Source organism: Pseudorasbora parva, chromosome 12 (assembly GCF_024679245.1).
Source record: "Pseudorasbora parva isolate DD20220531a chromosome 12, ASM2467924v1, whole genome shotgun sequence".
In the NCBI taxonomy this organism is placed as follows: domain Eukaryota; kingdom Metazoa; phylum Chordata; class Actinopteri; order Cypriniformes; family Gobionidae; genus Pseudorasbora; species Pseudorasbora parva.
In genome coordinates, this window is record NC_090183.1 from 30,166,529 (window position 1) to 30,184,077 (window position 17,549).

A 17,549-nucleotide genomic window follows, 5' to 3' on the forward strand; every position below is an offset into this window, starting at 1 on the left:
TATATATATATATATATATATATATATATATATATATATATATAATATTTAATATATTTAAAAAAGCCAGTTCATGACACCTTTAATATAATAGCAAACTCTTAATGATTTAGTGCACAATGTAAACGCACTTATCCACTTTTGCCTTGCTCATTTTTTCCTTTTGAATTCGAACATCAGATCACGTTTTGAAATTATATACACACCACATTAGAGAGGAGGTAATACTGAGTGCATGAGATTTCTGTGCTCCTTGGAAAGTCTGTGACCTTTGCGGACTGTGCGGTCTCCCAGGAGAATATGTTCCACGTCACTGCAGTATTTCTGTCTGTCCCTGCAGCTACTGTAACCACAGAACGGAAACAGCTGTGCAACAAAAATCTATGCAATGAAAATATTAGTGGGGATTAAAGTTAATGTCCCAAATTTTGTCCCGGGCTTTTTGCTTTAAGACGTTTTCACATGTGAACAGAAACTGTATTTGTTATTTTTAGTGCAACTTGTGTCCTTTATGTAATTAAATTGTAGTGTATTATTTGTATCAATTACTCTTTGAATATTTGAATATCCTGTAAGTTTTAAAGGGTTAGTTCACCCCAAAATGAAAATTCTCGAAAGACACCAATGTCATTTCCTCTCTCAAGACCCATAAAAGGCACTAAAGATGTCGTTACAAAGCCCAGCAGCGTATTGATTCATGAAAAATCAGCTATTGATTTATGATTCAGATTGCGTGTCAAACTTCAGAACTGCAGAAATCACATGACATTGCTGATCCGAATCATGAATCAATACACTGATTCATAACTTTCGAAACATTGTTTTGAAATCAGCCATCCCTATATAAGTCGTTATTTAGGGGGTTTTTTTGCACACAAAAACTATTCTCGACACTTCATAAAATTATTGTAGAGCCACTGTAGTGAGATGGGCTTTGTAACGACAGCTTTACTGCCTTTATAGGCCTTGAGAGAGGAAATGACATTGGTGTCAATGAAAGCCTGTCTGAGCCGTCGGATTTCAATAAAAATATCTCAATTTGTGTTCCGAAGATGAAAGGAGGTTTTACGGGTGTTGATTTTTGGGTGAACCTTTAAGAATATGTTGTTGATTTCATAATGGTTTTTTTAACTTCATGGACACTTCATTTCATGGAGATTTAATGTTTTATTTTAAGTTTAGGAATCAGTTGAGAAACTAGAAGAACATTTCCAGAATTATTTACACAAAAAACTTGAAAAAAATACTGACTATAAGATGCATAAAACCTTATAAAAAATTAAGAATTTACAAAATTTCAAATGTCTATTTAATTGATTGGGAGCCGTTTGGATCAAACATTTGATGTATGAACAATTTCCCTTTCTCTGTCTACCTGTATTTGTAGGAACCTCCTGTATGTGAACCCACAGAGCCTGAACTTCGCTAATCGTCAAGGCTCTGCCCGTAACATTACAGTGAAAGTACAGTTCATGAATGGGGAAGATCCTAGTAATGCTATGCCTGTAAGTTTGGTCAGCTTGATTTACAAAACTCTCATATTGCCATACATGTCATGCAGAAGCACTCTCTTGATTTGGTGACATGGAATCCTGCACTTACACTTCTTTCTTCCATGGTCTCTTAGGTAATCTATGGAAAATCCAGCTGTGCAGAGTATTCAAAGGATGCTTACACTTCTGTAGTCTATCATAATCGGTAAGTTCATGGCTGCATCATTTATACAAACTCATTTACATGACATGCAGAAGTCTTCAACATGCAATCAAACATCAGCTCAGGGAGTGCGGTGATAGTTGTATGTGATTTTGAAATAGTTTAATAATTTTGAGGTTTTTTTTACACTGATTGTTTACACTGACATTTTTACAATAGTTCTCTTTTTTTCTCATTTCTCAAATGTTCTTTCCTCAGATCACCTGATTTCCATGATGAAGTTAAAGTCAAGCTACCAGCCTCGCTGACCGACCATCATCACATCCTCTTCACTTTCTACCACGTCAGCTGTCAACAGAAACAGAACACGCCACTGGAGACGCCTGTCGGATACACAGTACATACTGTGCTCTACACACACACACACACACACACACACACACACACACACACACACACACACACACACACACACACACACACACACACACACACACACACACACACACACACACACACACACACACTAATATTAAAGTGTTTTTTAACACAAATATTAAACCAGATGCTAATTTGCACTGCTCTTGGTAGATTCTGCAAATTATCCGGCTACTTCTGTGTTCTTTCATTTGTGCCTTGTCAGTAGATCACACACTTTCTACTCCCATCACCGTTTTTTTTTAATTGCGCTCTCACGCTAATTTGCCCTGTTTAGTAAATGATGTAAACACCTCACTTAATCTGATTGAGCTCAATCTGGATGAAATTCAAATTGAAATGATCAGATCAACAGGAAAAAAATTAAGTATGTAAACACTTAAATCCTACTTTTTTTCCCATCAGATTCAAAAACGTGCAGTGCTATGATGCATATATTTACATATGATGAGATTAAATATTTGCGAAAAACCTTTTCTGACATAAATGTCAGGTTTCTTTTTAAGTATATCCTCGCTAAAAAAAAACTTCTCCAGTGACATTTTTGGATATACAAATCAGATTGGATTGATTCTGATTGACAAATTGACAAATCACGAAAATTGATAATTAATGATCAATTTTCGATTAAATATATTAGTGCATGTAAACCTACCTACTGAGGACTATAGTGATTGCTGAAAAAATTATTAATATTCATTTTTTGAATGTATTTTTTACATAAATTTAGCCTTGGTGAGAATTAAACTGTACACAAACACAAAAAAATTCTATATCCAGTTTAACTTTTTTAAATTATTTTTAGCATTCGCACTGTGCAAAAAGAGAACATCTATCAGATTACAGAGGTTTTGGCAGCTAGCCACCTTAATTCGATGACATAGATTTGCATTACTGAATTTTGGAACTGGAGTATGACTCCTTGAGTATGAATCATGATGTGCCTGAAGGTTCTCACCTGTTGTAAATGTTATGTCTCTGTCTCCCTCAGTGGATTCCCATGCTGCAGAATGGACGCTTAAGAACAGGTCACTTCTGCCTGCCCGTATCGCTGGAGAAACCACCTCAGTCTTACTCTGTTCTCTCTCCTGATGTAAGGCAGTTTCTCTCATACAACACACATAGATAAAGATGGGAAGTTCTTTAATGAGATTGTTTGGTCATGTAAAGTATCTTTTTTTAAAATTCATTAGGTGTTAAAGGGTTAGTTAGTTTACCCAAAAATGAAAATTCTGTCATTAATTACTCACCCTTATGTTGTTTGACACCTCCTTATGTTGACCTCCTTTCATCTTCGGAACACAAATTGATATTTTTGTTGAAATCTGATGGCTCAGAAAGACCTTCATTGACACCAATGCCATTTCATCTCTCAAGACCCATAAAGGCACTAAAGACGTCGTTACAAAGCCCATCTCACTACAGTTGTTTTACAATCATTTGATGAAGCGACGAGAATAGTTTTTGTGCACAAAAAAAAACTAAATAACGACTTATATAGTGATGGCTGATTTCAAAACAAAGCTTCCTGAAGCTTCGGAGCTTAATGAATCAACATATCGATTCATGATTCGCAACGTGTGTCCGAACTGCTGATTCGATACACTGATTCATAACGGTTCGAACGGTTGTTTTGAAATCGGCCATCATTATATAATTCATTATTTAAAAACAAATTTGCAAACAAAAACTATTCTTGTCGCTTCATAAAATGATTGTAGGATATTACATAGTTGCCAATGGAGGTCTTTCTGAGTCATCGAATTTCAACAAAAATATCTTCATTTGTGTTCTGAAAATGAGCAAACTAAGACAAAGTACTTATTTATTTTGTATCTTTTTATCGTTTTAAAGTATGTTGGGGTAGCAATATATAATAATACCTATTTATTAAAATAAATTATACTGGAAATTCATTCATGCATTTGTGTGTAGGTTCCCCTTCCTGGAATGAAATGGGTGGATAACCACAGAGGGGTGTTTAATGTAGAGGTTGTGGCTGCATCCACCATCCACACGCAGGTAATTAGTAGTTAAATTGTCAAAATACTGATTAAATTAAAGCCTACCAACACATGCATTCTCTGATTTGTTTCTTTCCTTTCCCCAGGACCAGTATTTAGATAAGTTCTTTGCTCTGGTGCATGCGCTGGATGAGCACATGTTCCCCGTGAGGATAGGAGATATGCGAATTATGGAGAATAATCTGGAGGCTGAGCTGAAGTCTAGTATCGCAGCTTTGAATTCATCTCAGCTGGAGCCTGTGGTGCGCTTCCTTCACCTACTACTGGACAAATTGGTTTTGCTGATGGTGCGGCCTCCTGTAATTGCCGGGCAGATAGGTACTCGCTGTCCGCCAAACTACATCCTCTCAGAAAACACATAGAAAGTTCAGAAAACATTTCAAAATTTGAAACAACATAAATGTTCCACAGAAGAAAGAAATCCCTACAGGTTGAATTTGTGTGGTCCTTGTAAGTCATCTAAAATGAAATGGGTAGTTCGGCCACATTAAAATTTTTACTCTAAACCTTGTTTCTATTTCCAATATGAAAACAAATCATTGTTTTAAATCTATTATTTTCAACCAGCTCACATATTCGACTGAAGAATTCGTGTGTGAATTAAATCAGAAGTTGGTCATTGGTAATGGATTCCATTTTTATAATCGCTGGGATCAAGTGATTTACACACAATGCCGGAAAGGACACTCAAGACTCGGACATAAATCTTTACTGTCAGGAGAAAATTCCCAAGTGTTCATGATGTTAGAATCCACTGTCCATTAAATGTATTACTGTACTGCAATACCCTTTGGGTAACTTGTTTTATTCTTTTAATACTTTTGAAATAGTTTTTAGAAAAAAATGATCTTACTTAGTTTTATTTTTGAATAACTATACCTAGGTCTCGTGATCAGAGTAAGAAAATTAAGATTTTCTAAATGTATCTTTTAGATGCTCAAAATGTTTTTTAACATAAGTTTTGCAACTTTGCTTTATTTCTGTGCAACTTTCTATTAAACACTAAATAACTTTGTTATTCATATATTTTAGTAACTATTTTATGAAGTTCTGAGATAAATTATTAGTCTCCTAACTGACTGTTTCTAAATTACAACTACCCATTGTTTTTAATTGTGCTTTATAGATAAATTACCTTACCTTACCTAAATGATCTTGTTTTATTTTCTCTTTTCTGTAGTGAATCTTGGTCAGGCCTCTTTTGAAGTGATGGCATCTATAGTGAATCGTTTGCACAAGTACTTGGACACTAGTCAAGACATGCATGGGCGAAACAGCCTTCTCTCCTCATATATTCACTATGTCTTCCGCCTACCCAACATGGATCCTAACTCCCCCTCTCCAGGTCAGGTTTCAGCTTAATCTTTTGATTAGTTCTTTCTCTAAATCTAAATGTGTGGCTTTTGGTGTGTTTAAGATTGGTGAAATTAGTTGCCATTCCAATGTGTTTCTATTTTAATGTATTCTGTTCTGTGTATTAGGCCCAGGAGGATTGGGTGGTTCAGTGCATTATGCCACAATGGCTCGTTCTGCCGTTAGACCCGCAAGCCTCAACCTTAACCGCTCTCGTAGCCTTAGCAACAGCAACCCAGACATCTCTGGCACTCCCACTTCCCCAGATGATGAAGTACGCTCCATCATTGGCAGCAAGGTTGGTAGACGCATTTCAGCAGCTCTGATGGCTATTATACTGTTCTATTAATATTATAGACACATCGCCATAGCTCATATACATTTCAAAGTGTATTTTATTATTGCTGTGTATTATTATGAGGTCACTGACTTTTTGCATTAGCTTGCTGACTTAGCTGATCAGCATTTCCCAATGTTACAGGTCAACCTATAGCTTACAAGTAAGACAAACTTTAGCTGGAACATTTTATGTACTTAACCTATGTTACACAATCTTGCAAAAAAAAAAAAAAAAAAGCTGTAACACAATGAATGTGTAGTTGAGGACAGTTTACCTTTGATGAATGTGTAGCTGATAGCTCAGTGATTTGTATACGGTGACTTTATTGATGTAGTGCCCAGATTACTGAATAAATTATGCAAATCAGGTAAAATGTGACATTTAATAACTGAAATCTTTGATTAAGTATATGGCTGTAAATAAACTTTTATCTGAAAACACAACTTCTTAAGAGACTACATTTAAAACAACATTTTACAGTATATTTATTAAAAATGTTTAAAAATATATAATAGTTGAAATTATTGTAGTTCTTTTCAAATTGGTCTAAATGTTGTTGAATTTTTACATTGCAGGTCTTTTGAATGTACTCATGACGATTTTAGAAGTGTTTACTACATACACTAGCAGTCTTGTGTTGGTTCATTAAAAAAACATTTTTTTAGAAAAAATCTCACAAAGACTGCATTTATTTGACTAAAAATACAATTAAACACTAATAATGTGAAATATTATTACAATTTAAAATATCTGTTTTTGATTGTAATATATTTTGAAATGCAATTTATTCCTGTGATGGTAACGCTTTATTTTCAGCAGCCATTACTCCAGTTTTCAGTGTCCTTCAGAAATCGTTCTAATATGCTGATTTGGTGCTAAAAACAACATTTGTATTCAACATTAAAAGTGTTGGAAAGTTTACTCCTTAATTGCTGTGGAAACTGACACATTGTTTTTAGGTTAAAAAAAAGAAAAATCTTAAAAAAAAAAACCTCTTTAAAAAAACTCTTGTTAAGGCCAAACGTTTAAATAGTAGTATTTAAGATGTAGTTGACATGATTTTGAACCACACAATGAAACACATTTTCTGAATATTTTTTTTTAACTAGAGGTTCACTTATTTTTTTGCTAACCACTAATCTTTTCCCCTCTGTTGTGTGAATTAAATCAATCTGATTTCACAATTATGCACCCTGTGCTAACTGTGCCGTACTTAAGCCCAAAGTATACTTCAGCTGTTCGTGTTCCTCGATGGTCCGCACATTGTCTGCATGATGTAATATTCATCATCAGGAGGGCCCGTCCGCACAAACCACATGCGCAAGGTGAATGTTGAGACAGTGGACATACTGAGTCCACTAGGTGGCTAAATAGATGTCTTAGATGCTTTTCACCGAGTGATTACATGTATACAGGCGGGAGCACTCTGTGAAGAGCGTCAAAGACATCTATTTATTTAAAAAATTGCAGCGTTGATCATTGTATCCAATCACAGACATATATTTTGAGTTCGTGAACACGATGGCCTATCAGAGGTGTTTAAGAATCCATTCAACAGTGCTCAAAATGCTAGAGGGAAATGCTGGTATCAAATTTGGTATCACATTTTTTTTACATTTCAGTACCGAAGTCGGTAGTTTTGATAACACTAATACAATGGTAAATCTACTAGTTTTCCTTTTCTATTCTACCCTACCGAACGAATACCCTGTAAATGACTTACTGCTGCTATCTGATGCCTTGTAGAGTATAGAAAAGCATTTGAACTGCATTTGTCGAACTCGCCTATCTGTGCTTATCTGCGTTTGTGTATAATTTAAAGGCTGTGCGGACACAACATGGAATGCGGAAAATGAAGTATATCCGGGCCTTAAGCCTTTGATTTTTGTTACCACTTAAATATGCTTGATATTCTGACCTTTTGCTGTTTAGAAATGTCAAATGTAATATAAACTAACCTGACTCACTTGTTTCTTTAACTTGTAACCTTTGACCTTTCACTGTTCCCTGGCTTGCTTGCCTCTGCCTGTGATCCTTTTGATGCCACCCTTGGCTTGCAGGGCTTAGATCGCTCCAACTCCTGGGTGCATACAATGGGGTGCAAAAGCGCCCCCTGGGGGACCAGCCCTGGCTCAACATCCGATGCTATGCAGGTCTTTCTGACTATCCCAATCCCCAAATACAAAACAGAATCCCCCACTTCACACAGCCCTTCCCAGTAGCACTAAAACAGCAGTATCTAATAATGTCACTTCCACTGCCACTGCCATTTTCCTTTTTTCCCTTTATTTTTGTTTTTCCCATTCACTCCTCTTAAAGATATAGTTCACTTTAAAATTAAAATCCTGTCATCCTTTACTCACTCTCAAGTTGTTTCAAACCTGTATGAATTTCTTTCTTCAGCTGAACACAAGGGAAGATATTTAGAAGAATGTCAGTAACCAAACAGTTACCTGGAGCCATTAACTTCCATAGTATTTTTTTTTCCTATGGAAGTCAATGGCTTCAGTTAACTGTTTGGTTACTGACATTCTTCTAAATATCTTCCCTTGTGTTCAGCTGAAGAAAGAAATTCATACAGGTTTGAAACAACTTGAGGGTGAGTGAAGAATGGCAGAATTTTCATTTTAAATTGAACTATCCCTTTAAACAGTCATTCTCAAAGCAGCCTCATTTTTCTTATTCACCATTTCACTTTAAAAAGCATTGCATGGGCATAACTATCAAATTTCCATTTACTTTCTGCTTGGCATGTCATGATACGCTGCATGTACATGTATGCGCGAGTGTGTGTGTGTGTGAATGATTTATTTGTCTTGTTTTTACTTATTATTATTACTTATTATTATTATTATTATTATCATTATTATTATTATTATTTTAATAATTGGCACCTGGTTAAGATTAATCATTTTATTTTCTCATTACTCAGTGCCTGTAACAGTCTGATTCATTAAAGCAAGCTTACATGCATACATGCATACACATACATGCATACATACATGCATACATACATACATACATACTTTAGTAATCACACCAAAACACTTAAAACAATTTTTTTATTGTATAAATCTCTTCAGTCGCCTTATTGAGTAGACAAGTTTACAAGTTAAGTCACCATGCCCCTCATAATGGCTATTTGTCTGATGGAAACTATAATTGCTCAATTTCAAGTAATTTTTTTATTCTTTGTGATATTACACTTTTTGCAGTCTTGTTCCGTATTGTGTGTGTGTGTGCGCGTGTGTTTGCGTGCGTGCGTGTGTTTGTGTGTGTATGTGTGGAGGTATTGGTAGTGATTTAGTGAATGGCACCACATACTCCTTTCCTCCACACTAATCTATTGTCACCCTTCCATTCATCCCCACCCGTAGGCCATGGAGCGCAGTGGCAATCGCATGTCATCGCACACTGAGAGCGCCAGTTTCTTGCAAACATTAACAGGACGATTGCCGACCAAAAAGGTAGAGACCCAGTTCCTGGAGTGCAGGAGCCGACCCTCTCCTCACCTGCGCCTGTCTGTCTTGGAATGACTGGATGTTGTTGTTGTTGTTTTGTTGCTGTGGTTGTCATGTTCTTGTGGATGCTGGGTACAAGATCTTTTTACTATGAATGCCACCTGAAGACTGTATGACGAGGGAATGATGTGTCAGTTGTGGTATGAAGCACCCTGTTGGTTTTGCACCAGTAACGGGTACTGTGTTTTATTTGTGTTCAATGTTTGATCCGTAGAATAATGAATCCTCCCCACTCTTACAGCATCACAATGACATTTATGTCAAAGGACTTTTTCAGATCCCACACTAGAACTAAGACACAGTGACCTTTATGCAGTGTATTTGATGTTGAATGGTTCTCTGATGGTTCCTTCCCATTCTCAGCTCTTTCATGAGGAGCTTGCCCTGCAGTGGGTAGTCAGCAGTGGGAGCGTGAGGGAGGGAGCCCTGCAACAGGCCTGGTTCTTCTTTGAGCTCATGGTAGGATCTAACACACTCGAGTTTCTATGCTTCCTCCTCTATAATCAAAGGTTTAACATTTTTGCAGTTGAGTTTGTGAGATGAACAGTGTTTTCTTGATCCTTTCTCATTTTAGGTTAAGAGCATCATACACCACTTATACTTTACTGACCGACTGGAGTCTCCCAGGAAGAACCGCTTCCCTGAGCGCTTCATGGATGACATCACTGCTCTGGTTAGCACCATTGCAGGTGACATTGTCTCACGTTTCCAGAAGGTGAGAATTTCAACTGCAATTAATGAATTGAACAGTTTTTTATCTTATTTGTTTATACCACAAATGGTATGTGCAAGTGAAAACATGAACTGTTTTATGTATAACAAATGGTTTCGTACATTATTACAGGAAGGGGTACAGTAATCGCATGATGTTTTCAATACGTTTTCTGTGCGTAAACATCCAAAATGCGTGCATCTTGTGAGAATAGTCTATTAAATTGAGTTCTCTTTCATGTTGCTTACGTCTAAAGGGACAAATTCACACAAAATTCCCAAAATGCAAGTATCCTTGTGAAACATAGTCAGTTATGTCTTATGTGAACATAAACACTTGAGAAAGAAAATCCGTTTGTAACAGTAGAATGGATATGTGCAGCTCTTAAAGTGAAGGCAAACTAACAACCTATTGCTGTCTTTGTCCTCAATGTTAATATAACGACAAAAGACAGAGAAAATCACTCTCTGCTCTTGACGTGAATAACTTTTGTAATGATTAATCTATATTTGTTTTATACAGTGAAGACTAGGGATGCACCGATGTATGTGCAGCCAATATTTATCAGACAATTTTTGATCAATTTACAACCATCAGCGTATCGGCTATAGCATGAAAAAGCCTGATATAACAAACCGATGGTTTATTAATGAACTCTGTGAAGGCACTGAGCTGTATAATGTCTGTTGCATTATCCAAGATTATAATGTAATATTCCTGCTGCACTGCTGTCTGCGGTTTAATGTTAATCAAATAACAAAAGACCAAAATAAAATGACTAAAGTAACTTTTGTAACTTTCATAAGGATTAATTTCTGCGATGTGGACAACGCAGACGGAATTCAGTCATAAAAACGTAATTTACTGCATAGTGGAATGCCACGGAATTTGTTCCTAATATATACTAGTGTCTGTGAAATATTAAACCGCAAAAAGGCTGTTTAAATATGAATCCTGCACATTTCTGTGTGAATGGCGCAGACGAGCGGTTTCATTTGCCAAACACACGCACACACTGAAACTTGCAGTGTTTTTCAGCCTCTGCCGCCTCAATATGAGGATGTGAATGCATCTCCATTCACTTCATGAGCTTTTTACTGTTTCATTTCGAACAAAATCTATCGTCATATAATAAACATACACACAGGAACTTGAAGGGCTCCACGGCAACCGGTCAAAAGAAAAGTTCAGTTTAACAAAGTAATTGTGACAGAATTAATGTTGTAGCCTACAGTAAAATGTAGCTACGTCTCAATGTAATAATAATGTATGCATTTAATTTATACAGTAAAGAAGATGCAGTGTTATTTAACATTAAACCTACTTAAAACGCACTGTTTATTTCATATACTGTATATCTTGTTCTGTTGTATTTATATTGACCTGCTGAATGTTAAATGGATCCATTCTCTGTTCATTAGAAATTATTTGATAATGCAACAATAAACTAGCTAGTAGGCTATGAGGTAATGTATGTTTTTTACTGTTTTTTTTTACTTTGCTGATTTAAAACATGATTAAAACACTCTATTTTAATTGTAATAAAATCGGTATCGGCCCCAAAAAATCCTATAAGTGTATTCCTAGTGAAGACTATACAGTACAGGTAATTCTAAAAAAAATTAGCATATTGTGATAAAGTTAATTATTTTCCATAATGTGATGATAAAAAATAAACTTTCATATATTTTAGATTCTTTGCACACCAACTGAAATATTTCAGGTCTTTTATTGTTTTAATACTGATGATTTTGGCATACAGCGCATGAAAACCCCAAAATTGAGATTTTTGCTATCTCAAAAAATTAGCATATCATGAAAGGTTCTCTAAACGAGCTATTAACCTAATCATCTGAATCAACTAATTAACTCTAAACACCTGCAAAAGATTCCTGAGGCTTTTAAAAACTCCCAGCCTGGTTCATTACTCAAAACCGCAATCATGGGGAAGACTGCTGACCCGACTGCTGTCCAGAAGGCCATCATTGACACCCTCAAGCGAGAGGGTAAGACACAGAAAGACATTTCTGAACGAATAGGCTGTTCCCAGAGTGCTGTATCAAGGCACCTCAGTGGGAAGTCTGTGGGAAGGAAAAAGTGTGGCAAAAAACGCTGCACAACTAGAAGAGGTGACCGGACCCTGAGGAAGATTGTGGAGAAGGACCGATTCCAGACCTTGGGGGACCTGTGGAAGCAGTGGACTGAGTCTGGAGTAGAAACATCCAGAGCCACCGTGCACAGGCGTCTGCAGGAAATGGGCTACAGGTGCTGCATTCCCCAGGTCAAACCACTTTTGGGCTACAGAGAAGCAGCACTGGACTGTTGCTCAGTGGTCCAAAGTACTTTTTTCGGATGAAAGCAAATTTTGCATGTCATTCGAAATCAAGGTGCCAGAGTCTGGAGGAAGACTGGGGAGAAGGAAATGCCAAAATGCCTAAAGTCCAGTGTCAAGTACCCACAGTCAGTGATGGTCTGGGGTGCCATGTCAGCTGCTGGTGTTGGTCCACTGTGTTTTATCAAGGGCAGGGTCAATGCAGCTAGCTATCAGGAGATTTTGGAGCACTTCATGCTTCCATCTGCTGAAAAGCTTTATGGAGATGAAGATTTCGTTTTTCAGCACGACCTGGCACCTGCTTACAGTGCCAAAACCACTTTTCTTTTATTTGTCGGATGAAATATGCTAATTCTTTGAGATAGGAATTTTGGGTTTTCATGAGCTTTACGCCAAAATCATCAGTATTAAAACAATAAAGGACCTGAAATGTTTCAGTTGGTGTGCAATGAATTTAAAATATATGAAAGTTTAATTTTTATTATTACATTATGGAAAATAATGAACTTTATCACAATATGCTAATTTTTTGAAGGACATGTACAGTATTATTTTACTAGGGCTGTCCTCGTCTAAGGATTTAGACACTCGAATCAGAATTGTCCAATCTCTCTATGGTCGACCGATAGTCGAATCATCTATGTATGTGAATGGGTTGGGAGGGGCACGACACTTGTCAGCAGAAGGGTAAAACTATTTTTATTTTCCTTTACACACTGCACACAGCAACAACTTTTAATAAAGCGACCAAAACTGCCTGCCAACTGACAGACGAACAGACAAAGGCTTTTTTTATTTAGGTTTAAATAGCCTAAAAGGTAATGCGGTGGATAAACATTCATGAACCGTTCTCATAACATGTTAAAGCCGTGATCGAAATACAGAACATCACACAAATATATAAAAGAACATATTGATAAATAAACCTAAAAAAAATACCTGACTAGAGAGGAAAAGAACACTTGAGTGCGTTTACATGCACGTTCTTAAGCCGATTGTGCCTAAAGGGGGTGAAGGACGCGAAGCTCAGCCCCGCGCCTCAGGATCTCACACCGCCACCTCACACGCACATTATATACACGCAAGCTCAATTTTGAATTGACAGACAGATGAGCTGCACGAAAGTGCTCTGTGGTGCGGCAAGATTTTAAACAACTTCCTGAGTGGCCACAGACAGTCGCTGAATGCTGCCGCTGGTCCGCAGCTCAACGCCCTTAAAGGGGTCGCACACCGATGCTCAGCTCAGCTCAGCGCCGCGACACGTCTTTAAAATATTGAGCACCCCCATATTGCCAAAATGGTATGATCCTCGTTTCATAACACCCGCGAAGATTCAACCGTGAGATTGGTGGTCGAATCAGGCTCCGCATATCGATGCATTAAATCTTCGACTATTCGGAGTCACCCCTATATTTTACATTGGATAACTTTATTCATTTTATGTACCTGAAATGTGGGATAATTCACTGGTATCTAAAAATTTGAACCACCAGACCAGTATAATAGATCCTCATCAATGAGCCCTGCTGGAGCATCTCCAAATATTCACTGTGCTATTCAATTAATAAAATATGACAGTGCAATAATATTAACAATGAAAATAGCTCCTACAATACATTTCAAATTAGTGACTTAGTAGTGCCCAGTTAAAGGGTTTGAAGTGGTGAGTTTGCAGTTTAATGTTTCACTGTCTTTTCAGGATCTTGAGTTGGTGGAAAGGCTCAACACCAGCTTGGCGTTCTTCCTCAATGACCTCTTGTCAGTCATGGATAGAGGCTTTGTCTTCTCTCTCATCAAAACCTACTGGAAACAGGTACCTTAAAAATTCAGCTCCAGACAACATGCTATGCTTCGTACACATTGTCTTCTCTGATTATCTTCTATTCCTCATATTCCCAGGTGTCCACCAAGCTCTATGCACTACAGAACCCCACTCTAGAGTCTCTGAGACTGGATTTCCTGAGGATAGTCTGTAGCCACGAACACTATGTCACTCTGAACCTGCCATTCAGTCTACTTACACCCCCAGCCTCCCCCTCTCCTTCAGTCTCCTCTGCCACCTCTCAGGTATAAACACAATATGAGAAAGGTTAACTGTGATAAACTATAAATTACACCTAGACTTATAAGAACTTTATTCCCAGTTTTTGTTTTTCCTTCTCATTGTCTCCCACCAGAGTTCTGGTTTCTCTACCCATGTGCAGGACCAAAAGATAGCCAACATGTTTGAGCTGTCTGTGCCCTTCAGAGAGCAGCATTACCTCGCTGGTCTCGTTCTGACAGAGCTGGCTGTGATTCTGGACCCTGAATCTGATGGGTCACTACCATGGTATGTGCCCTATTGTCATTCTTTTATGACTTCTGTCATTTTAATATATATCAAAATATTGGATTTTAAATGTGCCATTTTACACTTTCTGCTGATGCTGTAGGATGTTTGGTCTCCATAAGAAGGTCATCAGCGTGGTTCATAATCTGCTGTCCAGTCATGACTCGGACCCACGCTATGCTGACCCTGAGGTCAAAGCCAGAGTCGCCCTGCTCTACCTACCACTCATAGGCATTGTCATGGAAACCCTTCCTCAGCTCCACGATTTCACTGGTATGTGTATATATATATATCCACCCATGTTTTGTTTTGTTTTGTTTTGTTTTGATTTTAACCTATATTTTACCATCACAGAATCCCATAATCAGTGGGGGCGTCCTGGTGGTCCAGGTACAGAGGACCAGGAAGCTGAGGGTAACAGTATGATCAGCCAAACTGTTGCCATGGCAATTGCAGGAACATCTGTGCCACAAATGTCACGGCCTAGTAGTTTTCTGCTCAATCCACAGGTATTGTGGCCTCGCTGTTCTTAATAGATGGAGTTTAAAGCAGCACTTTTGCTCTCGGGGTCCCCCTACAGTTGGTAAAAAATAATGTCCTCAACTGCTGTCGTAAGCTCTGTCATCCTACAACAGGGGATGCCATCGTGTTGTGCATTTGTTGACATGACAACCCTGATAACCCTGAACTAGTAATGCGCGGGTCGTCTCATAACCCGCGGACCCTGTATGTCTATTTAATGGTCTCGGGTGCGGGGCGGGTTGTAAAAATATATACAGTGGTGCGGGGTGGGCCAAATAACTTCATAAAAGCGGCCCCGCAGGTTGGTGCAGCACTAACAGTTACCCTGAACACTGCAAGAGGAGTTCACATGCAGGTGTTCTTCTGGCGTCGCGTGTGAAATGTCTTCATCCTAGGTACAGTCAGTGGCATATGTTTCAGCATGTCATATGAATATAATTTCATGTTTGTTTGTTTTTTAAACGGCAAATAATCCCGATGCTCACGTTTACAAGCCAGCGTTATTATAGTAGTCTATTGGTTACCGTTTTACAGAATCTATATGATACTTCAATTCAATGTTTGAGTGGTAGGTAATCACCATAACAAGCATGACAGCATCGGTCGGGCACGCCTCCTTCAGCTCACGCCAACGAGCAAACGCTGGTCCAATGTTGATCCTCTTCCTGCCTTTAATCGGATCACTTTTTCGTTTCCTCTTATTTCTTTCCTCCAACAAAACCTTTTATTTTTTATTTGTCTCTGCTGCTTTGGACATGACTATAATATCCGACGAACAAAGTTGGGCTTGCACGTCCGAATTTAAGGAAGTGTGGGTGTTGGTGGAAGTGACGTATATGCCGTAAAGCAGTCGAATTTTGTAGTTCTTTTTGTTCTCGGGTTACTACCCAAAACTCGAAGTTTAAAAGTACGATTAAAAACGATACAGACCCCATCAAGCTATGGCAGACGTGTCATTCAATCTATTGTAAGTCGATGTATCATCACAAGAGTCTTGAAAATATATTATGAAGGTTGAAAAGTTACCTAGTGCTGCATTAAAGATGTTTATGATGTTACATTTCTTTATCCTTTCACAGCTTAAAAGGTTAGTTCACCCAAAAATGAAATTTATGTCATTAATGACTCACCCTAATGTTGTTCCACACTCGTAAGACCTACATTCATCTTCAGAACACAGTTTAAGATATTTTATATTTAGTCCAAGAGCGTATCTAAGTGTAGGCACACTATACTGTTCATGTCCAGAAAGGGAATAAAAACATCATCAAAATAGTCCATATGTGACATCAGTTGGTTGATTAGAATCTCTTGAAGCATCGGAAATACAGTCTTGTTCAAAATAATAGCAGTACAATGTGACTAACCAGAATAATCAAGGTTTTTAGTATATTTTTTATTGCTATGTGGCAAACAAGTTACCAGTAGGTTCAGTAGATTGTCAGAAAACAAATGAGACCCAGCATTCATGATATGCACGCTCTTAAGGCTGTGCAATTGGGCAATTAGTTGAAAGGGGTGTGTTCAAAAAAATAGCAGTGTCTACCTTTGACTGTACAAACTCAAAACTATTTTGTACAAACATTTTTTTTTTCTGGGATTTAGCAATCCTGTGAATCACTAAACTAATATTTAGTTGTATGACCACAGTTTGTTAAAACGGCTTGACATCTGTGTGGCATGGAGTCAACCAACTTGTGGCACCTCTCAGCTGTTATTCCACTCCATTATTCTTTAACAACATTCCACAATTCATTCACATTTCTTGGTTTTGCTTCAGAAACAGCATTTTTGATATCACCCCACAAGTTCTCAATTGGATTAAGGTCTGGAGATTGGGCTGGCCACTCCATAACATTAATTTTGTTGGTTTGGAACCAAGACTTTGCCCGTTTACTAGTGTGTTTTGGGTCATTGTCTTGTTGAAACAACCGTTTCAAGGGCATGTCCTCTTCAGCATAGGGCAACATGACCTCTTCAAGTATTTTAACATATGCAAACTGATCCATGATCCCTGGTATGCGATAAATAGGCCCAACACCATAGTAGGAGAAACATGCCCATATCATGATGCTTGCACCTCCATGCTTCACTGTCTTCACTGTGTACTGTGGCTTGAATTCAGAGTTTGGGGGTCGTCTCACAAACTGCCTGTGGCCCTTGGACCCAAAAAGAACAATTTTACTCTCATCAGTTCACAAAATGTTCCTCCATTTCTCTTTAGGCCAGTTGATGTGTTCTTTGGCAAATTGTAACCTCTTCTGCACATGCCTTTTTTTTAACAGAGGGACTTTGCGGGGGATTCTTGAAAATAGATTAGCT

At 37.8% G+C, this 17,549-nt stretch overlaps 1 protein-coding gene across 12 annotated transcripts in view; it reads left to right on the top strand.

Annotated features, from left to right (window-relative positions):
• dock7 (dedicator of cytokinesis 7) overlaps positions 1–17,549 on the top strand; it is a 66,071-nt gene that overhangs the window by 21,143 nt on the left and 27,379 nt on the right. For 6 of the 12 annotated variants that reach the window (XM_067459821.1, XM_067459818.1, XM_067459819.1 and 3 more), the window contains exons 15-31: positions 1,388–1,505; positions 1,628–1,698; positions 1,915–2,053; positions 3,086–3,187; positions 4,030–4,116; positions 4,205–4,436; positions 5,299–5,463; positions 5,600–5,769; positions 7,872–7,964; positions 9,189–9,278; positions 9,696–9,791; positions 9,907–10,047; positions 14,076–14,189; positions 14,276–14,443; positions 14,554–14,705; positions 14,809–14,978; positions 15,060–15,214. In XM_067459821.1, coding sequence (XP_067315922.1) covers positions 1,388–1,505; positions 1,628–1,698; positions 1,915–2,053; positions 3,086–3,187; positions 4,030–4,116; positions 4,205–4,436; positions 5,299–5,463; positions 5,600–5,769; positions 7,872–7,964; positions 9,189–9,278; positions 9,696–9,791; positions 9,907–10,047; positions 14,076–14,189; positions 14,276–14,443; positions 14,554–14,705; positions 14,809–14,978; positions 15,060–15,214 — 2,263 coding nt within the window. The remainder of the gene's footprint in view (positions 1–1,387; positions 1,506–1,627; positions 1,699–1,914; positions 2,054–3,085; positions 3,188–4,029; positions 4,117–4,204; positions 4,437–5,298; positions 5,464–5,599; positions 5,770–7,871; positions 7,965–9,188; positions 9,279–9,695; positions 9,792–9,906; positions 10,048–14,075; positions 14,190–14,275; positions 14,444–14,553; positions 14,706–14,808; positions 14,979–15,059; positions 15,215–17,549) is intronic. The other 6 variants (XM_067459823.1, XM_067459827.1, XM_067459828.1 and 3 more) reach the window with 2 other exon arrangements.